Raw genomic sequence first — 12674 nt, forward strand, 5'->3', positions numbered from 1 at the left:
TTTATTTATTCCTAAGATGGATAGGAATGAGCAATGCCCTTTTGTCACTACCAATCTCCACAACATCAACAACAAACCCCAAATAATAATTATAATCGTAATAAATAATTTCCCAAAAAAAAAAAAAAAAACTCAAAAAAGGGAGATGCTTTTCTTATTTATTAATTATTCATTTATTTATTTATTTATTTATTTTTTATTATTATTATTATTTTGGTGATGAGAAATTTGGAGAATATTGTCGAGGCATCTAGTGCTTAATAATATAATGTGGGATTCCGGCATAAATTCAAAATAAAAGATCTTGAATTATTCTTGCAATGGATACGGGGGAAAATCACTTTAGCCACTCAATGAACAAACAAAATGAATAAAACAATATAGTAATAACATCATATACTATTTTATTTTTTTTCACCACTTCCCATGATATTGTATATAGCAAAGTGATGATTTGAAATTGCTAGAAGAGTTCATGTAACGTTTGGATACAAACAATGGATTCCAAGACATGATTCAACCATTGGAAAAATAAAAATAATAATAATAATAAAGAAGGAAAACCCACCTTTTGTCGTGTTATTTAGTTTTTGTTTTTTAGCTGACATGGAAATAAAACTCAAATGAAAATTCCATATAATATAAGATGAGGGTGAAAAATCTATTTTAACTTCACCTTTATTATTCAATTTTTAAAAAAAATATTTATTAAATAAAATATATGAAATGACTATAATGGTATTATCCTTTTTCTTTCGCCTACCCTCCCAAAATTTCTAGCCCTTCTTCCCCTTTGGCACTTCTTTCTTCCCTTCTTCTCAATGACCTCTTCTTCTTTCATACTTTAAAATTTTAAAAATAAAAACAAATAAATAAATAGAGGAGAAAGAGCAATGAAATAGAAGAAAGGTAGGGTTTTTCATGGATGGGTGGGTGGTCAAGGAAAGACATGAAAGATAATTTTCATCTACGGCATGTTTTATTCTAAAAAAATATTAGGAAAAAAATAGTAAAATTTTTTTTCACTTTAAAAAAAAATACAAAAGAAAATCAAATATAATTAAAATTATTAAAAAAATTATATATATTTAAATTATTTAATTTTTTCATAACAAAATTAAATAAATAAATAAAATATGAAATAGTATAAAAAATTAATTTATTAATTTTAATTTTACCATTTTATTTTTTTCTAATATTTTTTTAAAAACTTTTTGGGAACCATAGCTTAAAAAAATAAAAGAATTAAAAGTGGGTTTTAAATGAAACCTCGCAATATCAAATGGGTTGTCATGGTTTTAATTATTATGATTAGGAAAATAATTAATATATATATATATATTCAATTTAATTTTTTGGATCATTGATCTTTAATGTAGAGGTTTGGGGACGGGAAGTTCTATTTGTTCTGATTTTTAAGCTTTTGGGCCCTTCAGCGAGAGAGGCCAAGGGAATAATCATGAGAAGGCAATTGGTCCCAAAAGTGCATAAATATACTTTTCTTTTCATACATACACTAGCTTCCAAAACCACCACACTTCAAGAAAGTTCACAATATTGAACACTACTCACATTCTTCTTTATTTCCTTTATTTTATTCCTATTTTTTCAAAGCTTATCCAAAAATTAAAAAACAAAAATTGAAAATTACGGGAGGTGGTTTATTAGTTTTTAGTAAACTTTTTTGAAGAGTATGGGGTTATGGCAAGAGATGACAACATTGAGACAAATCTTTGATGTTGTTGATGAGTAGACTATAACCACGTATGTTTTTTAAATAAATAAATAAATAGAATAATGTAGGACGATTTCTTAAAGAAAATTCACTAGGCAACATTGTGTTTGATGAATAAATAATGTATGTATATTTTGGTACAGCTGTTAGTTGGACATTACCCTCCAAGTTGACCCTTTCGGCTTTGAAGGGACAAGTTCTTGGCTCCCATGGAGTCACCATTGCACTGACCCAAAGGCTCATTCATAGTGTTGACGATGACTATCAAATAAAGTAGTGTAGGTGTAGCCATCTCTCACCATGGATCAATCATTGGCATCAACCTTTTTTTTTTTCATATTTAAGTCTTGTAATTTACACGAGGCTTATTTCGATTTCATTGACCATTAGTTAAGATTAATGTTTTCCTACTTATTGGAACTAATATTATTAAGATTAATGTCCTTTTGAAGTGTAACTTGCCCCAATAATGAATTGATAAGAGATTAAGAACCCGTTTAATATTGATTTTAAGAAATGTTTTTAAATTTTTTAACATTTAAAATTTTTATGTGTTAAATAAACTAAAAACATTTTTAGAATTACCATCAAACATTACTTAAAGTTTCTTTATTATTTGATTGATCGATTATTAAGATTAATATCTTCAAACACGTTTTATTTGTTATAAATTATTATATGCATATGGAATTCAAATCCTATAAATTTATACTTTAAATAAAATTAGTAATTCAATCTTGTAACCGAACTCTATTCATATTTGATGAGAGGTCATGAGTTTCAGCTATCTTTCTACAATTTGTATGTTTGTTTTCCTATTTGATATCGCTTTTATTGGAATTTAGCTAAATATAGTTGATCATGTTATTTGAAATTTTATTAACTTTCTTATTATAAAATATTTGATGAAATTTCAAACTGTTGAAGTTGAGTTTGGGTGTTCAAGTCGATTGATTTAACCCGACCTAATAAATTGAAGAAATAAAGGAAACAGTTTTTAGAAGTTTTAAAATTATCAAAAAACTATCACTATTAAATAAATAAATAAAGTTTTTTTTTCTCTATGAAAAAACTATGTCTCCATGAAAAACACCTAAGAAAAAGAAATACGATTTTTTTTTTCATTGAATACAAAAGAAAATACATTATTCTTTTTAAAGGAAACATAATAATTTCTCTAAATTTTTTCCATTTTTCTCCATGAAAATGAAGGTTAAAGTTTTTTATGTCGTAAGAAAATAATGGTTCTCATATTCGTAATTTAATTCATTCATGACTTAGAGATAAGAAAATTAGAAAGATAATCTGAAAGCTTTAATTTTCATCCAAAAAAAAAACACTAGTTAATTATATTTAATCAAAACTTCAAAAGAATGGAATAAAATTAACCATATCGAGACTTTTTTCTTTCAAGTAAATTCTCTCAAAAGTTTTATTTTCGAAAAAACAATGTTGGAAACACTCTTTTCGGTTAAAAGAATATCTTGAACCACATGTCCTCGGTCCTTGTGAGTCAAATCAATAACTTACAACTTTTTAGCAGACCAAACTTACTATTTATTCCATGACAAGGACCACAAATTGTGCCCACTACACCATCCATTTTTATTGTAAATTGCTTATGAATAGATGTATAACAAAAAAATTAAATAAAAATCGCTAACGGTAGCCTTTTTCCATGCTTCATGGAAGAAGAACAATTCCTTGAAAGAGATTTATTTACTAGCAGCCAATCTTTTTCTGGGTTCTTTGTGGGTGGTTTATAAATTTCAAGTTGAAGAGAGCACCCACATATAAACATTCCAACCATGTGTTGTTTATCCAAAGAGGAATCAAAGCAATGCAGATTGATAAGAGTACTGTTTGGATTCCATTTTGCAGGCATTTTCACAGCCACAGCCACCATCACCATGCCTTCGGCCCTAAGAAAAGTTGGCTGCCTTTGGGCTTCATTTCCATTTGAAGTCAAAACAGTATAAATGGATGCCTTATGGGAAGGTTCATCCATATCTACCCCAATTTGGGTGTGGGGAATTTCTTTTGGCGCATGGGGTTTGGTCAAGTGGAAGGGCGGTTATGTATCACAAACAAAAAGGATATTTTTCAATATCCTATCTTCTATCTATGGTTGGTGGTTGGACACGGGTTGCACCATGAGCGGACTGGACTGGTTGGTTTTGTATTGATTTGAATTAATAAAAGCTTATTCCGAACCTAAACCTCATCCAATTTCTAATCCGAAATATTCAATCTAAACTTAATCAACATCATCTTTTCATGTTTAAATTAAGTTCTGATTAGTCCTTAAATTATACTTAAATTAAGTGATTTGTTCTGGTTGTATAAGTCAAATCAGGGTTAAATTGGGTTGATTTCATTCACTTTTTAAATTTTATGTTTTACACGTTTATATTAAAATTGAAATAGTAAATGGTAGTTATTTGGGGAAAAAAAAAAGCTATTTATATTTTTTTTACATAAATAAATAATATTAAATAGAATCAAATTTAATATTTTTTCTTATTTCAAAAGCAAATTAAGGAATATTATTAAATATAATAATATAAATTATAATTGGGATAAAAGATTTCATATTATCTTTGGTTTGCACAAATCTTTTGCTTAAAGTTCAAATTGAGTTTTAGTTGAAATAATTTAATCTAACCCAAAATATTAAAAAAATTTGTGAAATCTATTAAAACTTTGAGTTGGGTTTAAATTAAATAAGACTAATTCATCCAAATTACATTTCTAATTATTTGATGATATAGAAAAACTTAACTTTAATTTCATGAATAAAAAAAATATGATTAAAAAATTATAAAAATGGTATGTTTAGTAATTGTTTTTTAAAACAATTCTTAAAAATAATTTTTACAATCGATTTTTAAAATTGTTATTTGATTTTCATAGTATAAAAATCTGTTTAAAAATTTAAAACATTTTAAACATGTTTTTAATGTTTTAAAAATAATTTTTATATCTAATATTTTATTTTTAATTATTTTAAATATTTATATAATTATTTTTTATATATGATATTTTATTTTTAATTATTTTACATATTTATATAATTATTTTTTAAAACAATTATCAGAAAACAAGTGAAAACAATAAAAAAAAAAACATCTAAAAATGTTTTCAATACACCCTATTTCATGTTTTTAAATAAAAAATAATTTTTTATTATCAAATGTATTTTGTTTTTTTGTTTTTTGTTCTTAAAAATTCTCTAAAGATCAATTACCAAACATGCCTTTATTTTGGAAAATATTGATCGTGGCGTACCACCCAAATTCTTTTCACCAAGCACAACCCAATCCGGCCCAATACATGGCCCACCGGCCCAGCCTCTTCGATCTGAATCTCTTCCGCTGCCAAGACGATTTTCGTAAATGGAAATATTGAAGGGCCTCCGTCTCCGTTTGGCTCCTGAGAAAAAAGAGGGAAAATTGAATTTCTTTTGGTTGTTTTCTTTACTTGTTTTTTGTTTCCAAAACTTTAAAATGTCAAATGTGTCAAAAAATTTCATTATAAAATTTAAATTTTAGTTTCTTTAGTATTCCCTCATTTTCTCAGGAACTCTAATAGAGATCGATCAACCATTCATCTCGTCCATATCCGAATTTTGAGGTTTGCTTATGAAGAAATACTGGAGAATTGGTTTAATCTTTTCTATATGTGACGTAATTATCTTTCATTAATTTTCAAATATTTGTTCTAACGTTTTGAGACTGTGATAATGATAGCGTGTTCTTAAGGGTTCCCCCCCAACCAAAATATTTCACTATCGTGGAATGATCCAAATGAGTAGTGGAATCATGGAACTGGTTCAATTTGTAGATTGTAACGGTTAGTTTTTTCTTCATTACTTTTCCTAACACTCGACTAGTGGCTGTAATTTCTGATTTTTCTATGGTTTCGTGTTGTTGATTCGTTATTCAAACTGTTTGTTTTGTTCAAAGCCGTTAATCAAACATTTTAATGTAAAGGTTATTCTCCCTTCCTCACCAGCACCACAATGCTATCTAGGGATTTGAATTGCCCCAGTGCATGAAGGTAGTCAGCAGTCAAGCATCAATAGGTTCTTCGCTTTGAGCTGTAGTTAGATTAGGGGTTTTTAATTTGCATCAGCAGTAGATCAACTGCTAAGATACAATAAAATAGGCTTTTAGTTTGAATTTTTAGCACGATTAGGAGTCTCCCAAGTTTGCCCAAAATTCATTTGCATCTGCTTCAGATCAACCATTAAGATACAACAAGTTCTTCAGTTTGAAATATAGTAAGTTAAGGCAAGGTTAGGTTGAAACAATCACTGGAGATTCATTTGCATCAGCATTGGATCAACTGATAACATGCAGTATGTTCTTCAGTTTGAATTTTAGTAAGTTTACGAGGTTTTCAAGTTTAGGGTGAAACAATCACCCAAGATTCATTTGCATCAGCATCGGATCAACTGTTAAGGGACACTTGGTTCTTGATTCTTCGGTTTGACTTTTAGCAAGTTTAGGAGTTTTTCAACCTTATGGTCTTTGTAAAAGATAATGCTTCCTCTGTTGAGACAGTATGGATTTCATAATTAATTTGAGTGCCTAAAAATGTGTTTGTGTTTTCTTTTTATTTTATGCTACATTTTCTTAAGAAAGGCCTATATCATGTACACTAGGACCTGACCTGTAGTGGTGTATAAGGACTAGGTTGGAAATCGGGAGTGAACATTGTCAACTTCAGTGAGACCAAATTTTAACTTCATGGGGTTGGTAATGCTTTTGTTATCCAGATTCTTTAGCACAAAGTTGGGAAGGTAGCGTGAAACTTAGTTGTAAGGAAGTAATGCTTCAAGTGTTTTGTCACCATAAATCCTAAGAGATCATTTTACCTATAAAAGAGGTTTTTCTTACTGTAAACAATCAACTTCACTTAAGCATTTTTTCTTCTTCTTGTCGTTAGTTCAACTGCTGATTATGGTTTTTGGCTTGCGGCTTCCCTGCATTTGAGGGACTTTCAGGAAGGTAGAGTCACAAATACAATCCAGTGGAAGAACACTGGTATTTCCACTTTCCTATCTTCTTATTTGGGAACTTGCTGGAAGTCAGTAGCAAGTCTAACTATATTCATTCCATTCCCCTGATCTCCTGCATTCTGGTGTTTCAATGCATAGTCTCTGCCCTGTTGACCTGTTGCTGCTCCTTTTTCTGGCTTTTTAGATGCCCTATTGCTCTTTGTTTTCACCTTTGATTGCTAACCTATACAGCGAAAATGGACATTATTATACTAGAGGGCTGTATATACTATGCATGTCGTGCTGTGGTTGACCTGGATTTATAAAAATATTATATGTTTTAACTTTTTTGGTTTTTGATTCTTGTATAAGAACATCATAACGTCAAATCCTAGGCCTACTCCAAACCCACCTACCCTTTTCTTGCCCAACTCAAGGCCCAGGGGCCTCTGTTTGAAACAAAGATAAGCTCATTATATGTTGTATATAATTTCTTTAACACAGTCTCTGGAACTCTGAACTTGGTACAGTGCTATAAGACAGATTAATAGCATTTAAAGGCAATATACTTGTTTTACCTGATGCTATCTAAACAAAAGGAGCTGATTTAATTTCAGTGTGATGCCTGTACTCCATTTCCTACATAAACTTTTGTTGAAGGGCACAGATACCATAGGCCAATGATTGTGGTTTCGTATTTTAGTGAACCACTAATTTCCTAAGATGAGACATCCGGTTGCTGGATTGTTTGTTCAGCAATGTCGGTTTTCATTTTTTTCTCTAGAATCATTCATGAAGCGGAATGAGCTTTAAAGATGCTCGTTCATAAAGGCGATTCTTGCTCTTGGTTCCTCTATTGCATATTAAATTAAGGAGACTGTGTTTAATGCTTGCCTAGGCAGTTTTAGAGTCTCTTGGAAAATTGCAAGTTTAATTCAGGATTATTAGAAGCTTATCATTGTCAATCTTACAGAAACTAGTTCGTCTTACGAATTGCAGTGAAGAGAATGGAAGGGAAGGGAACCAATGAGCAAAATAACCCATTTGCTGTTAGGAACTTAGGAAGGAGAAGAGAGACAGTTTTATGATTATGCTATTTCTGGATTTCATATATAATTTTATGCAAGAAAAAAGACTGGGAGTCTGGGAGGGAAAGAAAGTTTCAAACATGATTATCATAGGTCTCTCCTAATCTTTCCCAATATCTTGAGTTGGACTCCTAGTAGTCCATGCAAAATTTTGACTGAGGCTTGATAGAGATCAAGGATCACCTAGAAAATAATCGTCTTCAATGTGCTTTCTTCAGTAGAATTGCAGGTCATATTGCATGGGCCTCTTTCACCCAATGATGATGTCCTTTTAGATACAGATCAAGCAGGTGCATGTGTAGCACAACCTTCATGCGTCTTAAATCTACAAAAAAGATCCTCATTTCAAATACTTCAAAAAAGAATGTTTCATTGTGCTGTTAGAAAAGGTAAAATTCACACATCTATTTTAGTTTTACTGTGCAGAAGCAAGATTTGCAAGATTTTTCCATGAGGTTGACAGCTTCTTTTTTTTTTTATTCTTTTTGACTGGGAGAAATGGTCTTTTAATTTTTGCCTCTGGTTTCTTTTAAGGCAAAGGCAGACAATGCCCCCACCTCTCCTACACAGACTGAGAGTCAGTCCCCCAGTTCAGTCTAGAACGGGGCCATAAGGATCCCAGCTGCCTATTGTAAGAATGCCACATGATCATTGTAATTCTACAATATATGGTGAATTTGACATTGACAATTTCCAAGCCGGCAAACTATGATTTAACAGCCTTTGTTGGCTTAGTCAGATCAATTTATTTATTTTGCTGCATGTACGCGAAATATAGGTCATAATCTGATGCATACAGTGATCCTTCTAATCATGCATGCATGCATGCATATAATCCATCCCATATTCAGATGGAAACCACAAGAGCTTTTAACTATATCATGCAAGGTTCCTCTGCTATCTTCCCATGTGCAAATGATAATTGGGTTGAAGTCATTGAAGCCATCAATGATTGGGGATACTTCCTTAGTTTGGTAACATTTCCAAATGCACCAAAAGGGTAAGTTGCTTATAAGCCAAAGAGTAGGTCATATATAAGCCCCCCGTTCACCAAATGGCTTTATTCACGCACTTACATTTCCCATTAAAGAAGAAAGAATAATTCTACAGATCTTCACAGCACAGCCAAATAAAAGGTGAGATCTTGTTTTGTTGTCAAACTACATTTTGTAACCAACCTCTTCCTTTGTCCTTCATGCTCAGCAACTTCACACCATTACTTGTTCACTCATGACCATTACTTAGTACAGACATCAATCTGTTAAAATGATATTATTTGCTTGATGAAACATATTTAGGAGCTTTATTTTCACTGTGATTCATGAGCTTCACACGATAATCTATTTGTACTTGTTCAAGAACCTTTACATGTGATTGGACATCTGTACTAATGATGTAAGCATTAATCCCTTTAGTTTGTGTCATTTCTAATAAGCATGCTGAACTAATGGGCCCTTTGTATAAAGAAGACTATTGAAAAAGTAAAGCTCGACAGTGTGATCATCTCCCCTAACATATGGTTCTCAGTTTTATGTAGATATACTGCACATGCTAGTGTTATGTTCATCATCTTCAATCGACCCTCTTGCTTGCACCTTTATACATTTCTCACAAAGATGGATCCACATATTTTACAACTGGACCATGTTGAATACAGCATCATACCAAAAAATTAAAGAGAATGAAATGATCAACTGTATACTTAGAACCATAATGCTTGAATTTCATGACTAATAGGAGGTCAGGAGAGTAGAGGGTGAGTCCACCATTCTGTGGGTAGTTCTGAGGATGATAAGATTTCATTCATCATAGAACACCTTATTTTAATTTTTGTGTTCGTCTTTTGGGGTTTGAACTAGTGATAATTAAAATTTTAAGGATGGCTACCAACTTCAATACATGGCTTTATGAAGAACTGCAGAGGTTTCCTTGGACTTTTGCTGGCCGTAATGGGAGACCAGATCTGGGTCTGGAGAATCTTTCAGTAACATATCTTCAAAAAATGTGAACCCTGGATGTGGATTCATATTATGAATCACTTCTATTTGTAATTTTGGTCTCTGTTCTTGATATGTTAAGCCTGCATCCAGAAAATTAAACTATGGTTTTGTTCTGCATTTTTGTTCCATGGTATATAACGATTGGCGACTGCAGTTATTTGAATAAAGGGGCCGTGAAGTACATGTACTAGTTCAAGAAGAAGATTTTGGAAGAGTTTGTCCCAATCAAAAGACAAACAACCAAATAAAAGGAGAAATTCGAAATTTCTAAAAACCTAGGAAGTTGAAATGTTGAATTACATGGGACTTTCTGTGATGGTGACAAGTGATTCCAAGGGAATATCATAAAGGAAAGGTGATGTATTCCAATCTTCCAGTGTCATTGAAGATATCTTTAGGTATAGACTAAAGTTGGCTTAGGGTTTTCCTTACTGTTGCCACTCTCTTTGCTTTATTTCCTTTGTTCTAGATTCGCCCCACACCTGCTAATGTCAGGAGAAACACACTACAACCTTACTATTCATCACCTCAACGTGGCTTATATCTTTCAATCAATTGGGGCCACCGCCTTAAAACATGGCAAAATCCTATAAATTTAGTCCTTTCTAATGTAATCTGAGTTCAAAAAATATTGGTTTTAAACTCAATAATGTTGAAATTGAATGTGATTATGTCTGTAATTCATGATTTTAATGTTTGTAAAAATGTAATGTGGGAATCGCCTACCTATTCAAATAGGCGTAAACTACTTTATGGAGTAAGTCCCAATTAACCATCGCTTTATTTGTCTCAGATGGATTTATGCGAGCTATTAGGCATTTCTAGAAACCATTTTCCACCATTTTTCCTTTTCAAGAATTGGTATCCAATGTGTCAAGATGTACAAATAAAAAAAAAATCATGTTTTGACATGAAATGGATATATCCATATATCTCTTACTCATATTTATGAGATGATAAAATATGGCAAAACCTATACCAAGAATTGGTTCACAAGGAATTTGATCTTAACGAAAGTGACACATCCTATTAGATGCTTCTGTAGTTTCAGATTTCTAGAGATGAAGTCAAAAGTATGAAGGTTAGGTAGAGTTTGGTAAAATTAGATAGAATATGGTAGAAACCATAAATCTCCGAATTAAAATTTACCCTGAAACACACGTTTGTCAATTTCTGGACTAGGAGGCATGATATGAACTGAAAATTAGGTTGAAATGTTGGGTGATCATATGATGTTATTGACCTTCTTATGATGCTTCCCAAGGCAAAAAGGCTTGTTTTAGAAGAAATCTGATTACAATAGTAACAGTAAGCATTATCTTATTATCTTTGGGCTTGTAATTTCGGCGAAGATTCTGCCTTGTTTACCTCTTCGAGTTGCTCACTTGATTCAAAAAAAGCCAGGTCTCTTGGCCCCAGCTATAGACACCTTAGCTTTACCTTGCTTAGCCCCTGGTCTCCTGACAAAACTGCCCTTTTCCTCCTTTTCTAAATTCAGTGTCGCCGCAATTTCAAAAAATTTAAGCGGGCCCTCCCAAATTGGAGTTTGCTTGGTTGTTGGAATTTGTAAAACCAATTCCTTCACTTTTTGCTTCATATTTTGTTTATTTTCTTTTGCTGCAATCATTGTTTGAATTTTTTTTCTACTATTCATTCATACTAAATGTTGCATATTATATTCCATATGCTCAGTATGTGCATGCACCTCTTTAATTATTGTCAAATTGGATCCTGAAATTACCATATTTAATTGTCTAAGCAGTCAGGAGAATTTCTAAGATTTTGGATCACTTTTTCATGGGCTGTTCCTGGAACCAAACAAGTCTGTCCTTATCCACTTGAGCCCATCCAGACGCACAAAACCAGCAAAGTGGATGGCACTTGCATTAAATTACCAAAAATCCAGTGGCAAACTGGTAATCAAAACCCTTTATAAATGCATATGGACAAGACCCCCCAGGAACCCCTCTCAAAATGGTTGGCCCATCTCATCTCAAAGCCCCCCACTCCTTCCATGTTTTCTCAATGAAGTCACCATCTTCAACCTTTCAACAATCCATGAAACTCAAAACCCTAATCCACACCCTGATCTTCTCTCACCTCTGCCGCATAGCCCGAGCTCTTGCCAGAGCAAAGTCCATTCTCATCGATGTCCTCAAGGAAAACCACCTCATGCACATGAAGAAGAAGAAACAGAAGAAAATATTTGGATCAATCAGGCTGCACTACAACTGGTGTTCTTCGCATGTTATGCCTGTGTCCACACCAGTTCTTGATGGGTTTTCAACAAGCCATTTGTACTATGATTCCACGTGGAATTCTATCATCCCACCTGAGTGTGAGGACATGGCCGAGAGGCAGCTATCTGGGTACCTCCATTGGCTAGAGGAGAAGAAGGTGCACGATAACTCCACAGTGGAGCCAGACATGAATGAGATTGATAAACTTGCTGATATGTTCATTGCAAACTGCCATGAGAAGTTCAGGTTGGAGAAGCAAGAGTCATATAGGAGATTCCAGGAAATGCTAGCTAGAAGCATGTGAGGGCGTTCGATTATTATTATTATTTTTTTCTTTTCTCCTTTCACTTTCCCATTCTTCTGTGTTTTTACATTGGTAGGGTGAGGAAAGTTCAGTCATTGAGTGGGTTGAGGTTTCTTCTTGTTCTTCTCTCTTACTTCATTTCCATGTCTTCTTTATCCTTTTGGATCATGGGGTTGTTTGGAGAATTGTACATGATGGGGTTTGGGGATTTGTGCAATTCTTCTCTTGAAATTATCTCAGCTTCAACTCTGCAACTTCCAGGTTTATATGAGTTCAATTGAATCTGGGCTTTATCACTGAAATTA

At 32.6% G+C, this 12674-nt stretch overlaps 1 protein-coding gene across 1 annotated transcript; it reads left to right on the plus strand.

Moving 5' to 3' along the window:
- Positions 1-10683: 10683 nt before the first annotated feature.
- Positions 10684-12674, plus strand: LOC117919756. The gene has a single exon (XM_034837003.1). The coding sequence runs from the start codon at positions 11800-11802 to the stop codon at positions 12367-12369; it is 570 nt and encodes a 189-aa protein (XP_034692894.1). The 5' UTR covers positions 10684-11799; the 3' UTR covers positions 12370-12674.

The sequence above is a fragment of the Vitis riparia genome, chromosome 8 (genome assembly GCF_004353265.1).
Source record: "Vitis riparia cultivar Riparia Gloire de Montpellier isolate 1030 chromosome 8, EGFV_Vit.rip_1.0, whole genome shotgun sequence".
Classification (NCBI taxonomy): Eukaryota; Viridiplantae; Streptophyta; class Magnoliopsida; order Vitales; family Vitaceae; genus Vitis; species Vitis riparia.

Coding starts and splice junctions, on each gene's coding strand:
- LOC117919756 (XM_034837003.1), top strand. CDS start 11,800: ATGGTTGGCCCATCTCATCTCAAAGCCCCCCACTCCTTCCATGTTTTC.